The sequence below is a fragment of the Nuphar pumila genome, chromosome 3 (assembly GCF_984573655.1).
Source record: "Nuphar pumila chromosome 3, dmNupPumi1.hap1.1, whole genome shotgun sequence".
Lineage (NCBI taxonomy): Eukaryota > Viridiplantae > Streptophyta > Magnoliopsida > Nymphaeales > Nymphaeaceae > Nuphar > Nuphar pumila.
This window is the reverse complement of record NC_143251.1, coordinates 24,557,993-24,582,615: the sequence shown is the minus strand read 5'-3', so window position 1 is coordinate 24,582,615 and position 24,623 is coordinate 24,557,993. Positions and strand designations below refer to the sequence as shown.

At 37.0% G+C, this 24,623-nt stretch overlaps 1 protein-coding gene across 1 annotated transcript in view; it reads left to right on the top strand.

Annotated features, from left to right (window-relative positions):
- LOC149842315 (mannosyl-oligosaccharide 1,2-alpha-mannosidase MNS1-like) overlaps nucleotides 1-24,623 on the top strand; it is a 123,893-nt gene that overhangs the window by 10,876 nt on the left and 88,394 nt on the right. Inside the window, exon 4 of the mRNA XM_089999059.1 lies at nucleotides 23,597-23,709. Coding sequence (XP_089855185.1) covers nucleotides 23,597-23,709 — 113 coding nt within the window. The remainder of the gene's footprint in view (nucleotides 1-23,596; nucleotides 23,710-24,623) is intronic.

Genomic DNA, 24,623 nt, shown 5'->3' with positions numbered 1-24,623 from the left:
GGGGTTCGACACTATTCATGATCCATGACATAACTATGTCATTATCTTCATCCCAAGTAACATATTTTCCCAATTTCTCAGTGGGTTCGCCTTCCAACAAAATATGTTTTCGACGATGTCCAGATACCGACATCATAAAAGTTCTGGACCACCTGGCATAGTTGGTTTCATTCAACCTTACGGAAGAGCCATACGAGAAGGGGTTGGCAAAAGCCTTATACTCCCCAATATGTTCCATTTTGGAATCACATTTCGAAGTTTCAGCCATACTGAAGATGTGATCCAAATTAAAAAAAAATTACCTCACTTGAACAACAAGTGTTCAAGAGGAATTTTCAACTCAGCAGGAAATCACACCTGCTGTTTCCACAAAAAACAACAGCCCACACTCAAAACAAAATTCAACACAGCAGGAAATCATACCTGCTATTTTCCACGACAGAAGGGTAACTTAAGCTACCATGCTTCTTTCCAAAAAAAACTCGACACAACAGGAAATCACGACTGCTGAAAACCACATTCTGAAATAAACCAACCCACAAAAAACAACTAAAGTTCAGGAATAACGAACATTGCTGCGCCCAAACACATCACGACCAATGATAGAATGCAGTCGCAAAACAAATATTCACTACACCTGCTGTTCTTCAACATATAAGATACGACATCCAATAAGTCTTCAGGGCACAGTTAGACAGATCAATTATATTTCGATCACAAGCAATCAACACAGAAAATAAATCTGTATTCACGGCAGAATTCTGATCACACGCAATCAGCACAAGAAAGAACTCAGCAAAAAATCTGATCACACGCAATCAACACAGGAGAGAACTTCAGCAATCACGACAACACAGAAAATGAGGATTTCTGCTGCTCCCAAACCTCGACAACTCACGAACCCAAGAAAAAAAAATCTCACGTCATGGCAGGAACAGGACTCGGCAACACAAGGTCGCGGCAGGAGATCCAGATGAGGAGAACAGATCTAGATCTTCTCCTTAGATCTGACGACAGATCTGGGTAACATCCCAGATCTGTTATCAGATCTTCCCCAATCAAACACCACCAAACCTGATTTTAAGAAGTCGTAGGGTTATCGCTCCTCGTTGATGAAGATCAGTCCTTGATCACGCTCCCGAGATCGAGGGCTTTGATACCATGTAGAAGAAGATGGGATGTACAGCCACCTGTGTGTAGAGAGAGAGAGAGAGAGAGAGAGAGAGAGAGAGAGAGAGAGAGAGAGAGAGACGGCTGCACAATAGAAAACACGTTAACTTAATTGATTAGGGCTTCTCTCTATATTAAATAGAGAGAGGCAAAAGAGAAATTACATCTAAGTCCTTATTAGGACAAAATTTCAAAAGACCTCTAATATAAAAAGAACTTAAACAAAGAACCACCTATTCTCAATAGATTTAAAACAAGGTTTTGATAATCAAAGTTTATACGAAAGAGGAATTTCGAACAAAACCCTTATACAAAATTACAAAACGTGCTCCAGAGCGAAACAACACAGAAAGAGTGGGATCTTGATATCATCACGTCATCGCGCCATCACCTGCTGTACCGACCTAATCATCATTTGTACCCCATAAAACATGTTAGACTTATAAAAATCTGGTAGGTGCATAGATATCAAAATTCAGAACAAGACTAACATATGCGTTGTTCCTTTCTAGATGCGTAGTTCAGAATAAGCAAAATGGGCATGATAATCTTGTTTCGATAATTAACTGACCCGAGGGTATGCATAGAATAAACGTAGAAACAACTGAGATTATCCGGGGGTTTATTATTCTATGTATTTTGATACCTCAGACAACTAGTTGAGTCCACTCCTAAAGGGACGACCAATAACCGAGAGAGAATTCTCCAGAGGCATACATCGAAAGGGATGCATCCAAACTTCTGCATAAGCCAATGAGATCTAGCACCTAGGATAATTTTTGGTAGTCCCATCCCCTAACTCTCATGATCGAGGACACCGAGTCATTGTTACTCGAGGACCGTAGTTATTAACAACTTGTCCATCGGAGTTTTTGTACCATCTCATCTTCTCTCTTGACAGAACTAAAGAGACGAATGAGTATATCAGGTTCTATTTTAACTGACGACCCATTCTACATGTTCTGGTCTTTTAAACCAAATCGAGTATCTTGCCTGTGAAGGCGATCATCACCATTTATGTGATTTCTTTTTTATCATCGTGCATTTTCACGCTACGAGGTTACCATAAACCTCCCGTTCAATCATCGTAATACTAACATGCCATGCATGTTTGATAGTACCACTACGATGAAAGGGATATCAGTTTCTCAGAAAGAAACCCCAACATTATTTAGAATTTTTAAAGTTTCATGCTCTGGGACAGAGAATATCCAAGTCATTTTGGATACCAAAAAGAAGGATCAGATGTACGTGCCACCTAGGGCTACGTAGCCGAAGCCTTTTCGTTATGCAGGTTTCAGGAAAAAAACTTGATTAAGAATACGCATACGCCAAATACTTGTTTTGCTTTTCGAGATAGCGAATAATACAAGCTTAAAATCTCCCATGTGAAATCCTTTTAAAAATAAAGACTTTGAAAATGTGAAAATTTGCATCTTTAAATACATACAAGCCTCATATAAATTAGGCAGGAGTTTACAAAATTGCATACTTTATAAAGTTATATATATGTATATAGAATACATATATATTGAAGCATAAGCCTGTGCACATTACAACGCGGCGACAAAGTAAATAACATAAAGCAAGGCTCGATGTGCAAAACCACACATCGAGCTAAATAAATTGCTTAAGTGATGCACAATATACGAAATCGTACATCGGCTAAATAAATTGCATAAGTGATGTGTACGAAACCGTATATCGGCTAAATAAATTCCGTAAGTAGTAGCCTGTGCACATTACAACACAATGGCAAAGTAAATAACATAATTTAAATGAACAAGAATACGCAAAACCACGTCCTTGAGTTAAAAACATATATATATATATATATATATATATATATATATATATATATATATATATATATATATATAATACATATAAGTTAGAAGTATTCCGTTATTTGTCCTCATATGCGACTTTTCCTTAACTCGGAGATGGTCTAACTTGCTGACGATTCCGAGCGCAAGTTCTTAAAGGCTCGTGCCTCGCTAAACATGTTTTGTCCGTTGTACCGAAGTGGTATGCTGCAATTGATTGCATTGTGTTAAGTTCTTAGTTTTTGATGAAAGCGACGACGATTGTGTCGCAATGGTCGAACTTGAATCCAGTTCGAACAGACCAGATTGAGCTGGGCTTGGAGGAACCGAGTTAGACTCGGTGCACATGAGTCGACTCGGGTTACGGGGCCGACTCGGGCTGCGCTCGGTGATAGACGAGCCGAGTGTACCCCCAAACAAGACATGACCGAGCCTAGGCTCGATCCTTCAACTGAGGGAACCGAGCTGGGCTCGATTCAAACCCAACCTAGATTTGTAGAAAGGTCCAGGCAGGAGGGTAGCACCCTCCCACCACTTGCTGAAAAAAATGAGACGGGCAAGAGGGTTGCACCCTACTGTCACAAAATATAAGCTGGCAGGTGGGTCACACCCTCCTGCTGGTGGAAACGAGACAGAGAAAGGAGAGGCAGACGGGGGAGCGACTTGCCTGCCAGAAGGGGCAACAAGGGAGTGGCCTCCGCCACCCCCTGTTGGTTATCCCTACCACAACAACAACAACAACCAATGAAAAGGAAGGGAAAAAGATCCCTTCAGATGCAGAAACAGGGAAAGAGAGGAGAGGCACCCTTCCTCCTAGTGAGCCAGAGCCACCGGCAGTGGTGGCTTTGGTTGGCACCCTCCCTTTCAGCGAGGTTCGGTCTGCCAGCAACGGACATAGGAGAAAGAAGAGGGAGGAGAGGGTGGTCGGCACCCTCCCTCCCAGCGAGGTTTGGTCTGCCGACAACAAATAGAGGAGAAAGAAGAGGGGAGGAGAGGGTGGTCGGCACCCTCCCTCTTGGAGACGTCCAATCTGCTAGCGACAGACAGAGGAGAAGAAGAGGGAGGAGAGGAATCGTACTTGTGGAAGAGCAGCGTCGGTCTGGGTGTGCCAGCGACAGGAAGAAGAAGACGAGAGGGCTGGGGATCTTCGGTGTGCGAGAGAGGGAGACGAGAGGATCGGCGTGACTCAGGCGAGAGTCAGGAGCAGTTACCGAAAGTGCCTAGGTAAGTGGGGAAGCACACTTCCCCGAAGCGCGAAACGTCGCGCTTCCGAAACACGCGGGGAAGCGCACTTCCCTTTAATGGGAAACACACTTCCCTTTAATGGGAAACACACTTCCCTTTTATGGGAAGCGCGCTTCTCCTTCGCTTCCCCCTCCCTTCCGGTTCGCTTTCGAGACGATTCCCGATTCGCTCCTAAATGGTCCCACGCTTCTTGCTTCCTAAAATTTTGAAAGTGCCTTGCTTCCCGCTCCCGCTTTTCGTATCGCTTCCCGCTCCCGCTTCCTCAACTGGCAACCATGGTCAGGAGTCAGGGGGGTTTCAGGTGTTTTAAAAAGAAACCCCCATGTGGGGGGTTTAAAGGGGGGTTCGGCGACTAAGCAAATAAAATTTTTTTTTTGAAAAAAGCTCCAGTCTTTCAGTACAGTAGGATGTTTGTCTTGTCATATATCTTTGTTCGAGTATCCTATGAGTGTCTCTAAAACATTCTCGCTACCTCCAACAAAATTTTTACTCTAAAATAACAGTAAATGATTAATGAGCTACAATGCTCAGTAAGCAGCTAATTATAATTTTAACAATTAGATTTTTGATGATTTTAAAAGAATCAGTTGAAAATAAATTTGCAAAGAAAGACCAATATATCTTGAGTCACTTCTACAAACTCAAATTGAACTATGAAATGTGCATTTCACATGTAGTACAATTATGCACTTTCTTATTTTGTTAAACTTTTCGAAAACATTGTCTTTTAAATCCAATTCGCATTGACATTGAAGATCCGAAAAAGTGATAAATACTAAAATTTATGTGGGTCCATAAAATTCCCTCCATTAGTTATGATGGGCCGATAATACCATGAGAGATCCACATGTAACCATTTGTAATCTCGTGGAGAATCTCGGGAGTTTGATAAGACCTAGTCCACTTGAAAGGCTGATAAATCCAACAAGCCACATGAAGGATCTATCTCATGGACAATATTAAAGAGCCAATTAAATCCCAGGACTAGGTCCAACTGAGCGAATGAAATCCTTATGCTAGGTCTAATAGAATGATTAACAGTTTAACACCCGAAGACTAGAGGTCCAATAATCCTCAATAAGGTTGTTTGGGGGTTAACATACCATCTAGTTGGCGGTCCACTTGCACTTGGTAAGCAGATATACTTTAAATAACATTCTTATCATAATACATTACAAAGCTTTTAAAGCAAGTTTTCACTTGATCTCCATTGTTAAATTTGATTTTCTAGATAAGACAATTTCAAATAAACTCAATGAAGATTAAATCAAAACTCAAAAGAAACGTGCATACAATTAAAACAATAACCAAGCCATGAGAACTGTAGCTAATTACTTTTCAAAACAATGTAGAAATCAATTTGATTTGAAGGAGGTTTCTGAGCTAAATTTATTGTGATTTATGAAGTTTGTAATTTGAGAAAATAATTCAACAAATATGAAAGACGTGGTCAATTATTTACTTTACTAAATTTGTTTACAATTTACTTAAGCAGAAGATAACTTTTAAACATTCAAAACAAAGGTTACTTAAATAAAAAAAATTCTATCTAAAATCAAATACTTTCGAGAAATTAATTTATGATAAACTCTAATTACAATGATCAAAATTGTGATTATTATTCTCATGAAACTAATTTTAAGGAAATCTAACTCTAATTATGAAAAACTATAACCAAGTATTTATAAGAAATTAATTTATGACAAAGCTAATCTAACTATCACAACTATAATTAATTACTTATAAAATTAGTTTAAGAAAATTAACTCCAATTATAGAAAGCCATAACTATCTACTTATAAAACTAATTTAGGAAGAACCTAGCTCTAATTATGGAAAACTATAAGTAACTACTTACAAGGAAATAGGCTATGACAAACTAAATCCTATTTATCAAGACCACAATGGGTTACTTACCTGCGAAACTCCTCAAATATTGGTGCCCGTGCTCTTGGTTTATTTGCCTTCCTATTCACTTCTTCTTACCCCTTATGGATATTTATAGAAGAGGTAATGTGACTGGGGAAAAGGAGGATCGGGAGAGACTTGGTTGGTTGCTCATTGTAATTATTATTCAATTACTATATTTCCCCTGTTATTTTAGCTTATTTATATAATATCATGCAAGTAAATGAGAATATTTGCTTAAGATAGTACCTATAAATAAGCAACCACCTTCTATTTGAATTCATTAGAAATAATTAAAATTTCCAATTCTTAAGGAATGCAAAGTCATCTTTATGGTTTCAACACAAATCATGGAATGTTATGGATCGGTCCAAGATTACAACTCTAAAACTTAGGTATTTCTTTGATTCTAAAATTTTAAAACTTCTATTTTGATATATATTTTTATTTTGTTTCAAAAGTCTAGGGGCAAATTTTGTATAATTTAATTGTTAAAAACTCTTTCCTTTTATGAACACCCCTTTACAACACTTGGACAAATAAGAAGATTGGTTGCCCACGAGGGCTCCACATATCTAGTAAGGCCAACTCATGGATGTCACTAAGCTGAAGGGACATTGCGAGTTTGAAACCCATGGATGTGCTTCCTTGCTGCGAGGCCAAATGTGTAACGACCCCAACTAACCCTCGTAAAAATAGTGATTTTTTTTAAACAATTACGTAAACTAGCCCAAGGATCCAGGACCTCACAGATTTAATATACCAAACCACAAACTAAACTGTACACTGAATCAAATGAAGAATAAATCAATCTTTATTTATTTAATAAAATATGTCAATTAGTAAAAGACAAAAAATCGTCTATCTCAGTAGAGCTACTATGCCTGTCACGAGGTTCGCAGTTTTCAGCTAGTTAGTCGGGACATCACTGAGCATCTGTGCCTGTAAAACAATTTTAAGAAAACGGGTAAGAACCAAAGTCCTTTGTACGAATTCCTCTAAAATCCAAACAGTAAAGGTAATAGCATAAACCAATTTCATGCATAAATTTCAGAGGAATATCACAATTAACAACTTAGTAAATCAACTTACCATTCAAGCATCTAACCAAATATCATACAATAACAAATATCATGCGAAACAAAATATGCATGAATGCATGAACTAATGTTGAACAGTAAATATGTATGATTAAATATACATTCATGAATAACTTATTAAGTTATTTATCAGAGTTGCTTTTGCATACATGTCCCTAATGCATGCAAGTTTAATTTTTACTTTTTATTAAACCCACGAATACTCAAAATAGGCACAAATTCTCGAAGTCCAAGTTAGGTTCCCAGTTGTAGCTTAACACACAATTTGTATTTTATTACTGGGTTTCACACTTGTTCCTCAACCGATATCAGGAATCCTCACATTTTATCGGAATATTAGGAATTCTCACCTAATACCGGGACATCAATAAAAATTCTCAACCATTGACACCATTTTTTTAGTACACCAATAATTACAGCTGAGTCAACAAGACCACCCCAGGTAAAGTGGTTGAAATCTCTCTCAAACCGTGGGCGCGAGGTGAACCACCATATCGGGTTCAGAGGCACAATCACACATGGAGTTTTAATAACCTCACGATCTCTAATGACCGCTATCCAAGATTCCCACAATGTGGAAGGGACATCAAGGAAGAGATTAATTATACTTTTTGGTCTCTTTTACCTTTTCAAAAAATTTCAAGTTCTTTACATAAGAGTCGTTTTGCAAATTCACATGCAAAACCAACTTTGGGCCCTGGCCTGTAATATCGTGTGTAAAATTTCCTTCATGTTAAATTTTGAGATTTCTGAAAATTTAGCTAAGTATTTTGTAAAGTTGATAAAATCTTCAATTTTAGGTGGCATCGGTCTGAGTCTGGGCATGGCCCATGACCTATTGACAAGACCTAAACGAGGCAAATAAGATTTGGTAAAACTTTTTATTTTGACCTTTAAAATTAAGGATATATCATTAGATGCGTCTCGAAAATCTGAAAACATTGATATTTTATTTTTCTGAATTCAAGCTACGGTTAGCCCGAGATCAATTCAAGAAAATGTACCGTGGTGTATGTTGTTTGCTGATTTCCTATTTGCGATAGTGATGGATGAGCTTACGAGATCAATTCAAGAAAATGTACCGTGGTGTATGTTGTTTGCTGATGATATTGTTTTGATTGATGAGTCTAGAGCTGGGGTTAATGCTAAGTTAGAATTATGGAGACAGACATTGGAAGCTAGAGGTTTTAAGTTGAGTAAGAGTAAGACTGAATATATGGAATGTCGGTTTAGTAAGCAACGAAGTAGTGATGGGAGTGTAGTGAAGCTTGGTGAGCAAGAAATACCGGTGAATGATTATTTCAAATATTTGGGATCCATCGTTCAAAAGTATGGAGAAATTGATGGAGATGTAAATCATAGGATAAAGGTTGGGTGGATGAAATGGAAAAGTGCAACTAGAGTGCTGTGCGATCGTAGAATGCCATCGCGGTTGAAGGGAAAGTTTTATAGGACGACTATTAGACCCGCTTTACTATATGATACGGAATGTTGGGCTGCCAAGAGACATCATATTAAAAAAATGAGTGTAGCTGAGATGCGGATGCTTAGATGGATGTGTGGAAATACAATAAAAGATAAGATTCAGAACGAGGAGATACGTAAGAAGGTAGGTGTTGCACCCATTGAAAATAAGATGCGAGAGAACCGTTTACGGTGGTTTGGACATATTTGGCGAAGGCCTAATGATGCTCAAGTTAGAAGGTTGGAGAAATGGGAAAATATATTAGTTAAAAGAGGTCGGGGTAGGCCTAGGAAGACTTGGATGGAGATGATAGGAAAGGATATGAATGCTTTGAACCTCACCGAGGACATGGCATTGGATAGAAATGATTGGAGGAAAAGGATTCATGTGGAAGACCCAAAATGATTTTCTCTTTTGGTTCATATCGCTGACCCCAATTGTTTTGGGATGAAGGCGTAGTTGTTTTAAGCTACGGTTAGCCCAAAAATCATATTTTTTTTAAAAAGACCCACCTCGGTGTGACCAGTTCTGGATTAGATCAGATCGGATTGGATCCATTTGATCCAAGTTGATATTGGATCTGGACCCAGTCCAAGATCCATATTAATTAGGATATGGTTCAGGCTGAGATCCATATGGATTTTGGATATGGATTTGGATCTTGGATCCAAATCTAGATTCAAAATCCAAGTCCAATCAATTCAAAGTTTTAAATTCAATATAAAAGGTCGATTGAGTAAACTCCATGTTAAGAAGACTCCTAGAGTTGTGAGATACCCTCTAGAACATTCTTAAAAATTTATTATTTAATAATTAAATAATAAATAATTAATAAAATATAGTAATTAATAAATTACAAATTTTAATTATCTGGATAAGGGAGAAATTCCACATTTGGTAGAACTCTACCTAGATAGGAGTTCTAGATAGATCCCAAATCAATTAAAATAAAATAAAAATAAAATAAGGGATAATAAGAGGATAAATAGGGGTAGTTAGAGAGAGATAGAGTTTTACATTTTGTAGAACTCTATCCTCTATAGAAGGACTTTAGAAGGGACATCACCCTCTCTCTAGAAGATCATAAAAAAAAAGAAATTATAAAAGGGTCTAACTCGCCCCTCTTTATGAATTTCGTTTTCTAGAGAGGGAGAGAGAAGGAAGAAGGGAAAAGAAAGAAAAAAAAGAAAGAGAGAAAGAAAGAGAAGAGAGAAAAAGGAAATGAAAGAAGAAGAAAAAGAAGGAAAGGAAGATCTTTTCCGATTGCCGACATAGTTTTTTTTTCTGATTTTTTCCGTCTCTGATCGAAGGTACTGGTTCCCCTATTGATTTGAACAGGGAGAAACAACCTAAACCAGGTTTATGTGATATTTTTTGGGGGAAAAAAGGGGAAAATCTGATTTTTTTTTTATGAATGTATATATATATATATATATATATATATATATATATATATATATATATATATATATATATATATATATATATATATATGCGGATTTCCTCTTTCATGAAGAACAATTTTCATTATGTATAAAAAATTCGATTTATACCTGTCGATCTCTTTATATCATGCATTGAGCATATAGAGGCTATTTTATGATCAGATTTGATAAGCATGTCGATTGTCTGTATATGCATAGCAAAAATACTAATAGATGTAATAAAATCGGATTTATTGAACTCGTGTGCATACCGTGTGTGTGTGTATATATATATATTCATTAGTTCACATCTGCCACGCGAACATGTGGACAAATCTGCCAACAATATATATGGTCAGATCTGCCGAGTACATAGGTGTGCAAATTTGGTCCAGATTTGCTGAATTCTGTTTTTATATACGCAAATCTGGCTAGACCATGTTTAAGCACACAGATTCAAATCATATCTGTTGAGTGAATGTACGAGGCAGATCTGGTCCGAATCTGCCGAATATATAAATTATTCTGGACTTTGATTAAGATCTGTCCAGCTGTATTTACCTGCATTCGAATGTGATGTTTTGTTTTTAGAGTATTTTTAGCATGTTATTTCTCTGCATAAGTATGCTTCAGCAGAGTATTTCCATCATGTTTTATTCCTGCATAAACATGCATCAAATATATATTTTCAGCTTGTTTTATTTCTGCATAAGTATGCTTCAGCAGAGCATTTCCAACATGTTTTATTTCTGCATAAACATGCATCAAACATGTATTTCCAGCATGTTTTATTTCTGCATATGTATGCTTCAGCAGAGCACTTCCAGTTTTATTTTTGCATAAACATGCATCAAACATGTATTTCCAACATGTTTTATTTCTGCATAAGTATGCTTCAGCAAAGTATTTTCAACATGTTATATCTCTGCATAAACATGCGTCAAATATGTAATTCCAATATGTTATATTTCTGCATGAACATCATCAAATATGTATTTCCAGCATGTTATATTTCTGCATAAACATACATCAAACATGTATTTTCAGCATGTTATATCCCTGAATAAATATGCATCAAACGTGTATTTCTAGCATGATGTCTCCTCCGATTGGCTGTTGGCAAAGCTATGTTTGAGCAATTGACCTTCATATCCGTTATGCTGAAATTTGGTTGGTTGTGCGAGAGCTTGTTGGGGGCTGTTTGCATATATCTATATATATATCTATATCTATATATATATATACACACACATATATAGCTGACTCGTGTAAGGTCTGCTAGCATCATTATACATGTGAGTTATTTAGTTTTTGGTGGGCTTTTGTGTAACGCCCCAAAAATCCAGGACTTGTAACTTTTAGAATAGTTTAGAAAGCTTTGAAATCATACAATTATCAGAGTCTAAATAGTACTTCAGCGGAAAATGATATTTTTAAAACAAGTCGATGGACCTTGAGCGCATTACAGCGTAAACTTTCTTTTACCGAATTTCGCACAACTATTGAAATCAAAGGGTTTTAAAATGCAATTTCAATGATTTAGAATTTGTTTGTTGAAACCAAGAAGAAGTTTACTAAAACAATTTTAGTAACTCAAGGTTTAATAAAAAGAAAAATTTTGAAATACACTTTATACCAAATTTACCAACATGTCCTCAGGAGCGAAACGTCAGGGAAAGAGCTCTATCTTGAACTCATCGCGCCATCGTGTCATCGCAGAGTGTATCACCTATACATCACCTGCCCATAAAATGAGTCAGTTTCACTAAAAACTGATAGGTGCACATACAAGACGATATAAAACATAGTTAAGCAAAATAATTTAATATGTCAAGTAGACAGACAATTATATAGCAATTTAATTTCAACAGATTCATGGAGCAACTATAATGAGCAAAATGCTAAAACTATTACAAGCATTTCACTGGCACAAGTAGGCTAATTATTATAAGCAAAGCACTGCATAAGCAAGCAAAATACGATGCTACATTAACCACACGCACAATTCCATAAGTATTGAAACCCGTTGCATGCTATAGCTTCCATACGGGTATAACTCAACAAATTGTGTGATCAGATTTAAATTATGTTTCGATATTAACTGGCCAAGTGGGTACGCACAAGGCACGACTCTAGAAACAACCTAAACTGATCTGGGGGTTTATTATGCTATGTATTTTAAGATAACCCGGATAGCTGACTGAGTCCGCACCTAAGGGGACGGTCAGTGACTAAGAGAGAAATCCTTAAAGCAGCATAAACAATGGATGCATCCCGAACATGGAGAGCTACCACCTAGGGTAATTATGGTAGTCCCTTTCCCCTAACTCCGATGACTGGGGAAGCCGAGTTTTTTACTCGTAACTGCCATTAATGGCTTGTCGATCAAAGTTTTTGTACCTTCCCGTCCTCTCTCCTGACAGGAGTCAGCGTTTCGAATGAGTACATCAGGAGTAGTTAACTGAAGACCCATTCTACATACTCTGGTCTTTCGACCCAACTCGAGTATCTTGCCGGTGAAGGCGAAAATCATCACTTATTTAGGTGATCTCAGCATTTTGTTATTTGCACTCATCAAGGTTGCCACAACCTACTCATCCAATCATCGCAACGTAAGAAGACATACTTGTCAAAAAGTACGGACGTACTTGTCAAAAGTACGACTACGATAAAAGGGATATCGTTTCACCAAAGAAACCCCAACAGATATTATTTGCATAAGAAGTAACACAACCTAATTTAACAAGATAAGTCTTGAATTCATTTCAACAATATTTTTCATATTTCATGATACAAGGTCGTCTCGGATCTCTCGTCCGATCAACAAAGTACTTAACATGTCGTGCATGTCTAAAAGTACGCAACACTGAAAAAGGGAGGTGCATAGGCTTCTCAAAAGGAACACCCAACACACAACTTCATAACGATCCGAAGGATATAGGAGTGCTCATTTGACACGATTCATCCTTAAAAGCCACAATGCCACATTAAGTCATTCACGCAAGACACAACACTATCAATCTTGCATCCAAAATTTATCTTAATATCGACATGATTCGCACGACACACGACACTAAGTTTAATAAATAAAGAATGAGTCCTTCAACAGAACCTCACTCGATCACAGGCTCCTCCCCCCAATCGGGGTTATTTAAATTGAGCCGCAACTTGAATCAAGGTTATAAAACATTTCTCCCAAGTGTGTGGACTTGGGAGGGCCCAAATGTGACTTCGCAATCCTGCGAGACTTAGAACTTAACTTTGCAAAAGCTGTGCAATTTGAAGAGCACTGGGTTTGCAGAAGGAAACCCTCTCTAAAAGAACTATAGCGCACAAGCGCCACTTCTAGTGTTTTGAAAACAACTGAAATCAGGTTAGGCACAAGATTACATTTATGTAAGTACCTATTTACCATAAGTGTGAGCATATGCAGATTATAACATGACAACAAGCAACTCTCGACTTGCAATCCCGCACATCGAGCGAAAAGCACATAAGTAACACACGAGGTACCATAACCATACCTTGACCACTTAGATAGGCAAACTCATAAGGTCATAAGTAATACACGAGACATGAAGTCGTACCTCACTCAAAGGAAACGTGCAGGCAAAAATGGATGCAAGCAAACGAGGGCATAGGTATTGCACGAAGTATGAAACCACACCTCAAACTCATAAGTAACTATGCAAAATAATGATCGAAGAATGAAATTGTACACCGCCCCATAAGAACGTACAGGCAAGTATATATGCAAGCAATTAAGGGTATAAGTATTGCAAAAAGTACGAAACCACCTTCAACCACATAAGCAAATACGCAAATTAATACTCAAAGAGTAAAATCATACCTCGACTCATAAATATGCATACAAGAAAATATGCAATGCAGAAGCACTAAAAATCTAAGCATATCTAGCATGTGCATCTTAATTATTTCAACTTAAATAGGTTCATTTATTGCCCTTTGTGCGACTTTACCCTACCTCGGGATGTCGTGCAACTGCGTGCGTCTACGAGTGTAGATGATACGAGGCTCAGGCCGCGGAGTCAGAGCGGGGTTCGATACGAAGTCTGAGAGGCGGTGGCCGGCGTCGGCGTGGGTCGCAGCGACGACGCTGGTGGCAAGCGCAGCAAGGGAGGAGGGGGGTCGTCGCGAGGGGATCGAAGGGCTGCGAAAGGGAGGCGTGCCTCCCCTCGCCCTCCTACACGGCTCTTAAAGGCATAAGGGGGGGGGCGATGAATGGGGAAACCCCAATGGGTTTCCCCCTATCTCCCCAAAATCGCAGGTGGAGGGGGGGGGGGGGGTGTTGCGGCGCTCGGGAAGAGGATTTAAAATCCTCTTCCTGAGTCGGGTTACTAAAACCCTAATGAAAAGGGGCCCAGGTCGGGTCCGGACCTGACCTGGCCAGGGTCCAATACAATTTTTTTTTAAAAGAAACGTGGGTTTTACACTTTGTGGGGCAGACTAGTGTGCAATGTGCAACATCGTCCGTTGTCCACTGTCTTTGACTGCGTATTTCTGCATGAGAAACATGCTGCCAACTGCATGCTAATGCTGTCCTGTGCATTGTGGCAGCATAGCTATGTCTCGGTGGTTATGTTCTGTATCTCGAGCATGCCCAACTTTGTTGCATGTGAATGAAAAAAGTGGTTATTGGTTATAACATGCATTAGATTATCATGCTTATGTTTTATGCATGAAAACTCATGAAGTTTATAACATGCATGAATATGATCATGTGCTTATTTGAGAGTTTGTACATACGATGGATCGTGAAAAATGCATGTTGCAAGCATTTGTTCGTATGCATATTCAATTTGTTTTATATGTAATCTTGTTGTGTGTGAATGAATGTGCATTGTGGAAATATTTGAATAATTGTGTTATTGCATGTTTACTGAGGATTTTGCATAAGATGCATCAGTGGTTAGATGTGAACCATTGTAGTCTATGTGGGCAAGGAGCATGTGTTGCACCAAGATTTGTGTTTATGCATTGCAAAATTCACATTTGAAATTATTGGCTTTCTAATTTAATTGCACTGTTAAAATTATAACTTGTTAGGTCTCGTGTTGGGTTTTTCATGTTGATTTGCAAAATGATTCTTGTGTAAAGAACTTGACTTTTGTTAAAAACATAAAAGAGATAAATAATGTAATTAATATTTTTCTTAGTGGATGTCCTTTCAACAGTGTGGGAATCCTAGATGACAGTTTTGGGGAAATCGTGAGGATAATAAAACTCCGTGTACGTTTGTACCCCTGACCCGATATGGTGGTTCGCCTCTCGGTCACAATTTTAAGGTGTTTTTAGCCACTTTGCCTTGGGGTGGTGTTGTGACACAACTATTGTTATTGATATATCAAGAAAGTGGCTTCTGTAGATATTGATTTTCCTGGTGTCCCAATGGATGATGTTGATTTATAATGTTCGTTGATTCTTGATATCGGTCGAGAAACAAGTGTGAAACCCAACAATAAAATATAAATTGTGTGTTAAGGTATAATTGGGGACCTATGTTGACTTCGAGAATTGTTATGCCCGTTTTGAATATCCACGGGTTTAATGAAAAGTTTAACTAAACTTTTGTGCATTTAATAGGGAGACGCATGCAAACGAGAACTCTGATAAATTGTTCATGCATGTTCATTGAATCATGCATCTTTACTGTTCTGCACTAGTTCAAGCATTTCTTACTTGTTCTGTTGCGTGCGAGATATTGTTATTGCATGATACTTGCTTTTAGATGCTTGAATGGTAAATGAATTATGAGATTGTTATTCTTATATTTTTCTAAATGTCTTGCATGAATTTCATTTATGCTCTTTCTTACCTATTTGGATTTTTAGAGGAATTCGAATAAAGAATCTTTGATTCTTATCCAGTACTTCAAATGCTTTTCTCAGGACCTGGAGCTCAGTGACAAGAATGACTGCCACTGGGAGCTCGTGAGATCGCGTGACTTCTGTTATTTCTGAACAATGTGGCTCTATGATTTCACACTTTAATTTATTTTTGTTCTATTTCATTTATTTATTTGGTTAATAAAGTTAGCTATTAATTGGTTGGTTTATTGAAAAGATCACTTGTGGTTTGAAAGTTGTTAAGTCCGTGAGGCCTTAGGTTTTGGTTTTCGCAATTGTTTAATTTTTTTTTTACTTTTCACGGGGATAAGTTGGGGTTGTTACATGGCCCGTACAATTTAACAATGCAATTAATTTTGAAAAACCATTAAATTTGTAGAAATAAATTTTGCAATGCATAAATAAAATCAATAATAAGTAGAACAACATATGCTCCTGGCGTACATGACCTGTAGTGGTTCACATCTGACCACTAACACATCTCAACAGTGATTTATGCATCTTTTTGAAATTTCAGTGAATATGCAACATACATTGTTTTCAAATATGTTCACAATGCACATTTAAATACACAATGAATGCACATGAAGCCAAACACATACTTATGAGAATAAATGCCTGCAGAATACATTATCATGATTAATTTCATGCATAAACAACCAAACATGCATATGATCATATTTATGCCAACATCAATAAATTTCAGATTCATGTGTATGATATTCCTCACTGCAAACATGATCAATTCAAACTCATGTTTATGTATCACTTCAGAAAGAAGGCATACATCAAATCTTAAAATGTATAAATAATCAAATTCATGTACTAAATCAACTATACATAAGTTTCTTATCGATCCAATAACTGGGGCTGATCCATTTACATGATCAAATACATGTACATGGGTCGACCTATGCTAAAAAATACACATTTTCAGCATACTGACTCATCTATGTACATGATCATAATCATGTACATGGGTCGGCCAAACCATAAGGAACCATGTGTACAACATGCTTGCTGCAATCATACATAAGTACAAAAACAATAGAATTGTAACATATGATTCTATGAACATGTAATTCAACTAACATGAATTGAAATATCACATTTCAATGCATGAACATGCAGTTGGACAGGTCTAAATCACCATGAATAGGTAATCAAATACATAAGCCTGCAGCCAAAATGAATATGAACTTGTACTCGGCAAATCTGATTAGATTTACATATACTCATAAAACAAAGGAAAACTGATCAAATTTACGTACTCAAAATACTCAACAAATCTGATTAGATTTATATACTATGAAACTCGGCAAGTCTGATCAGATTTGCACATACAAGGAACTCGGCAAGTTTGATCAGATTTGCACATACAAGAAATTCGGCAAGTCATCCGATTTGTATACACATAGAATTAGGCAAGTCTGATCAGATTTGCACACAAACAAAATTCAATAAGTCTGATTAGATTTGCACACAAGCGAAATTCATCCAGTCTGACATGATTTGCTTACTAACAAACAACAAATCTCGACCAGGCTTGTACAATAATGAAACTCGACAGATCTGTCGGCCTGCACAAATCGACAGATCTGTTCAGATCTGCATGCGCAAACACAACAGATCTGGTTCGGATCTGTCGACATGCATGATCATAACAAATCTGATCCAAAATGTATTTCTAGAACATGCTAAAAAATTCAACACACAATAAGGTTGATAAAACAGAATCACAACCATACATTCATATTTATAAGAATCGGCCAAACATAGAATATGTATATATATATATACATAAGATCAAATTCATTTTTTCCTCTAATATGTATACATAAAATCAGATTTATACCTATTTCTTCACGTAAGAACTTAGAGAGAAACCCGTAACTTGACCGAAGTTCAGAAAAAAGACCGAGAAATCAATGGATGTATAAAGAAAAATTGGTTTTTCTTCTCTTCTCCTTTTCTTTCTTTCTTCTCTTTTCTCTCTTCTTTTTTTTCTCTCTTTCCTCACACGAGTTTGGGGTTCTTTCCTTTTTTCTCTCTTTGACTCTCTCTCTCTCTCTCTAGAACACGAGTTCTAGAGAGAGGGAGAGACTAACTCCTTTTATAATATTTGTTTTCATATTTAAAATTTTTATTTTCTAATTTGATTTTATCTAGAAGGGGGTGACGTCCCCTCTAGATGACTTAAGTAGAGTTCTACTTCATGTAGAACTCTACATTATCTTCTAGATAATATAAAATTTATTTAATTATTTTATTAAATGTTTTATTTAATATAATATTCTCAATAATATTCCAGAGGGTGTCGCCCCCCTTTGGAAGTCTTTATGGGGTAGAGTTCTACCTAGAACTCTACCTCATTCTCTTTTAAATTAAAGTTGATTTTAAAGTTTTAAATTGGCCATGGATGGATTTCAGATTCAAATATAAATCCAAGATCCAAATCCATATGAATCCTACCTGGACCAGATCCTAGTGAATATGGATCCTGGACTGGGTTCAAATTCATATTAACTTGGATCAAACGGAGCGGATCCAGTCCGATCCAATCTAGAAAAAGTCAAAATTAGAAGCGGGTCATTTTTGAAAAATGTGATTTTTGGTTCAACTGCAATCCGAATTCGAAAAAACAGGCTGCCAACACGATCAAAATTTTGAGGCGCATCTAACAGTGTACATACTTCCGAATTTTGCCTGGATATAACCTCAATTTTGCTCGATTTTCACTTGAATTTAAAGGTTAAAAACGAAAAATTTCTCAAATCATCATTAGCTCAACTAGGTCTTGTTAGTGGGCTCTGCGCCACGCCCAGACCCAGTTGACGTCACCTATAGAATGGTATATTTTCTCACGACTTTGTCAATTTAATTAAATATATAATTTAAAAATTATATTTTTCGAATTTCAAAATCATGGAAAAATACACGATACTACGAAAAGCTAGGTGCATTTCTTGGTGAGTGAGGGGGACCTGCGGTTGTATTTGTAATTTACATTAATATCATGCCATATTACTTACCCAATGGAAGATCTCTTTGTAATAATATGGCTCAAAGAAGTTGGTTCATTGTAATTGTAACGACCCCAATTCATACCCTTTGAAAATGCAGATTTTTTTTTCTTCTAAGAGTTGCGGAAAAACTTCCAAGAGACCTGGGGTCCCTACAGTTCCAATTTCAGTTGGATAACCACACACCACAAACCAACTTACATTTATCATTCATAACCAACCAACTGAACTCTTTTATTAATGAATCAATAAAAATCATATTTAATGTCAAAAGTGAAATAGCAAATTGCAGGAAATAAGAAAAACTAAAAGGAAATAACAGTAGAGCCCCTATGTCCGTAAGTGAAGCAATCTGAAGCAAATCTGACCCTCGTGTCTCCTCAGAGCGAGTCAATTTCACTGATCACCTGTATCTGGGAAAAACCAATAAAATGAGAGGGTCAGAAATCCGAAGAATTCTGCGTACAGGTTTCCCTAATGAATCAAATAAGAAAAAGAGCATAAATAAGATCCATGTAATATTTTAGAAGGATACAATTATAACCAAATTATAAGACAATTAACTAGTTATGCAACAATAAAATAAACATTAATCATGAGGGAACACTAAGTAATTAACATTAATTACAACTTAATCAATAAAGAAATTAAATGCAACAGAGATCAACATCCTCCAATGATCAACATATAATAACCAAGTGAACAGGTAAACATGCATGAACTAATGCATAACAAGAATATGTATGATTTATGTGCGATGCATGAACCCTTATTATCTTTCATTTAAGCTCCCCTCTTTCCATATGCATGTCCTATTAAATGCACACAATCTTTAAGTTCCTCTTTTTAATTTACCATTGCCCGCGGATACACCAAACGGGTACAATCCCCGAGGTCAAGTAGGGTTCCCGGGGTAGCTTAACACCCAATTTGTATTTTATTACCGGGTTCCACACTTAGCCCTCGACCGATATCAGGAAACAGCACCATCCATCGGAACCTTGGAAAACAATATCCAAAGTCGGGGACACCATGGAAAACAGCATCCACTGACGCCACTTTCTTGGTATACCAAACAAACTCACAGCTGTGACTAACACACCACTCCCGGGTAAAGTGGCGGATTCTCCCTAAAACCGTGGCCAAGAGAAGAACCTCAATATCGGGTTCAGGGGCAACAAAACGCACACGGAGTTTTTGTATCCTCACGGTTTCCCCTAAACCGCAATATCCAAGATTCCCACGCTAAAGCAGGGACATCAAGGAGAAAGTGAATTACACTGTTCTTTACTTTCTTTTATCTGGTTATTAATTCATTTCCTTTACATTTGCAAATTTACATGCAAAATTAATAACATAAGCTTGCACATCAGCATGCTAAGCTTTTTCACGGGACCACAGCCCGTGATCACATAGAACAGTGCGGTAAAACATTAATATCACGTTTGATTTGTTGCAATGCATCAAAATAACTAAATCAGAAAACGACTGGTTCTCGAGGCTCACCCAGTCCCTGATGATCCAAATGACCATCAATGCATCCATAAGCAAAAATCATCAATCGCATGCCTCCATGCATAATTTTTCACATGCTTTTCGATGCATATGTATGACAAATTTTAAAGATGTGTATGAAACAATAATATATTTATGCATGTGCATGAGTTCACTATTCGTGTGCATGTGCTTTTATGAAATCATTTCATACATATGCATTCATTTATGATTCATAAGTACATGTGGACATTCAAGCAGTATTGTACATGTTACACACACATCGATTTCATGTATGTATATGCACTTAAACAAATTTTTCGATAGCATAATACTTAGGCATGTCAGATCAAATCAATGCATATGAAAAATCTCATTCATAACATGTATTAAAATTACCATACATGCATATAACTAAATCTGGAAATTTAACTTGCAAATTTAAAGATCTAGCTCTAGAATCAAAATAACACTAAGTGTTAAAGTATACACTTGATATATATATATATATATATATATTTTTTTTTCACAGTTCCAATATATATTGCCTATGCTAAACAACAACCTATCTCGACCATAATAGGCTTTCTAAACATAATGCAGATAAAACCCTCGAGTTGTTTGACAACCATGTTTCAACCCAAAGTTTGACATAATAGAAAAATTTTGGTATTGACCTGCGGTTTATAATTGATACACACCATAACAACCTTGGAACAATGGACACAACAAAGCCATAGTGATTAGGATTTCATTAATCAACTATATATTTATACCTGTTCTAATAAGCCACACTAGATAGGTACTATTCCCACACCATGAGCATGTAATAATCTGAGGATGTAAAAGAATTCAGAACATATGTGATTTCTAGCAGGGTTGTTAATCAGCTCCTGCAAGGGTCTGGATATCAAAGCTTCAGAACATATGTTTTATATACATTGGCAGGAGTTAAAAATTTATACCACGACTTTACATGTTAATAACTAAAACCCACCACTCAGATTATCTATCTATTTTCCTGTTCAATTAACCATCTCAGTAGACGAGAAGAAACTCCCGAGTAGACGAGAAGAAACTCCCGAGGTTGAGCCTGTACAATAGGTATTCTCCACAATAAACAAAACTGAACCATGAAGCCAACAACACCCAATTCAAATGGCTTTCACAAAGAATCTTTGTGAACATGCCAGATCTCATGCGTGTAGTTTTCTTGAACGAGTTGTTTTATCTCCAATGTTGCCCCAATTTGTAACAATAGATGAAATTCAATAAATGGGGGAAAGGAGATTTCATGCATATTAAATGAACAAAGGTTCTGATCTTTCTAAATTATTCATAAAGAGCCCTCTCTGTCATTCAATGTCTCACGAACCACTGTCAACTGATCAAATAAAATACAGGCATGGATTGACTATTGCCCTTACACCTTTGTAACCACTGAGAGTATGCATTTTAATTTTCAACCATCAGCTGCCAATGAAAGAGTAAAAACTTCCAAATATCTACAGCAGTGGACAAACTCAAATTTATGAAATATGACACCATCCACGAAAGTCAAATATGACTATACTTTGATGTCCACTGATACTGAATTTTTATAAGACAAACAGGTGGCAGATTCATTAACACACAACGTTAGAATAAAAAGGACTCTCCCAAGTGATGTGATCGTCAGAACTAAAATGAACATGGTAGGAAAATGCAAGAAATGCGGTCCAGAGAGATCTTTTTGGATGGATAAATACAACTTAAAGATTTGCCTTCCATGTCAACGTTAAAATCAAGCATACACATGGCTATTACAACATTCAATCTCACAAACCTGTCGATTTGGGGTTTCCGGTGCCTCAAAACCCCAAATCTGCCTCTCCCTAATGATTACCCTAAAATATTCCATGGAAAGCAAATCTACACCCTCTTTCTCACTCGAAATCAAGAGGAAAACCCGTACCTTTGAATCAATGTTAGGTGGCTGCTGAAACTGCTTGCCGTTAGAGAAAGGGGGGGTCGTTGATGGCCCTGCTGGCTGGGAATCACAGCTAGGGCTGGCGTCGGTGGTTGCCGCACCCAAGGGAAAGAACAGGAGACGGGGGCTGCCGTAGCCTGCGGTGGCTGCTGGTAGCTGTGGCTTTCCAGCGAGCTCCACCTCCCCAATGCTCGCCCACACGAGAGAGAGAGAGAGAGAGAGAGAGAGAGAGAGAGAGAGAGAGAGAGAGAGAGAGAGAGAGAGAGAGAGAGAGAGAGAGACGAGGGAAGAGGGTGAGACCCCCTCTTCCGCCTCTCCTTTTATCGCCGAGATGGGGGTTTCGGTTACGCCCCTTGTTCTATTACAAACCTATCGGGCAACTCTTATCGGGTTGCCCCTTTCTTAAAAAGGATTACACAGGGGCGTGGCTCGGGTCCGGACCCGAGGCCCGTAACCCAAGCCCCAAACTATATGGATCCACAAGTTGGATCCGAATGGATCCAACTGTGGATCCTCGGATAAATAAATAAAATTTAAATTTTATTTATATATTCTTCTTCTTATTATTATTAGTTTTATTGTAGATATGGATATAAAGACCATTTTATGGATCTTAGATCCACATGTTGGATCCAAACACGGATCCAACCTTAAATACTTGGTTTTTCTTTTTGTTTTTTTCTTTTTTATACTATTAATTATTTATTTAACTATTATAAGTATAGTTTTAATACCCCATGGTGGGTTATTTACGCATTCTTTTCTGGATCCGGTAACGGATCCGAGGCCCAAATTTAGAAAAGTACTCGTTATTTTCAAATAAATTTAAATAAATAAATTACAAAAATTGAGGTTATTACAGTAATACTGTTAATGATCTCCCTTTTGGAAATCTCTCTTTTTGAAAATTGGCACAACAGTCCACTGTGAAACTACTCAGCGATCAATAATATAGTGAAGTAGGCAATGTTTTATGATGACATGTGCTTTATTAACTTTGGTTCGTCACTGCTTTACATCTTTAACACTATTAACAGCATATCACTAGTTATTGTTTATAAAGATCTGTATGCACTAATTTTCAATTGTTATTTGACATTTTCAGCCACAATCTAAGAGTGGTGCTGATAGCTTTTGTGGTCTTGGAGCAACAATTGTGGATTCTCTTGATACATTGTACATAATGGGTCTAGATAAGCAGTTCCAGAAAGCTAAAGAGTGAGCTGGGACTTTGATCTCTTGTATTATATACTTCTTTCCATTCCAAGCAAAACCCTTTAAAATATATTATATGTACACGACTTGCATCTCAGGGCTTCTCTATCTACCTGTTCTTGAAGAAATTCTGAAGTGTTCTTCCCCACAGATCAGTATAGAAATGTTCAATTGATCATTAGTTTCTTTTGCGTGCTTTGGAAAGTGGTATGGCATAGTTTAATTTCATTATGATAGCATGATTGGCAATATAACCTAGAAATTGAGCTTGCAATCTAGTCCTTATGATTGCACACAAACCTGGTAGTCGCAGACAGGTGATATTTTGAAAATATAGTGATAATATAGCTGTAAATTCATAAAACAATATTAAGGAAAAAATATCATGATATTTTGAAAATATAACAAATTTATACACCAAATATTATCGTGAAAATATAATGATATTAGCACGATAATATCACAATCTTATGAGTTATCTTTTAATTTTTTTTACTTCTTTTCTATATCTTTACTATGTTTTTTTCTTCTTGCTTTTATACTTTTTACTTATTTATTTTATTATCTAAACATGTTATTTCTTTTACCTAATTCTACTATTTTTATGTTTTAAAATTTTTTTAAGCAATGATTTTTTTTCAAGATTTATTACCTATATTATTGTGAGAAATTGCCTTGCCGAGTTATAGCCGAGATTGATATTTGTGACTACGGTATTAACACAAATATAGAGGAGACAGAGAGAAAACCCTGCTTCAGACATGGCTGCAAACAGTGGAAATGTACAGTTTTTTTTTTCTGAATTTATAACCTGAAGAAACTGCACCCAGCACGAAGACCTGGTCACACTGGCTCAGCCTGCCGGCAGCCTAAAACTTCGAGGCTAGGACCCCTGCCCCCAGGACCTATGCTATGCG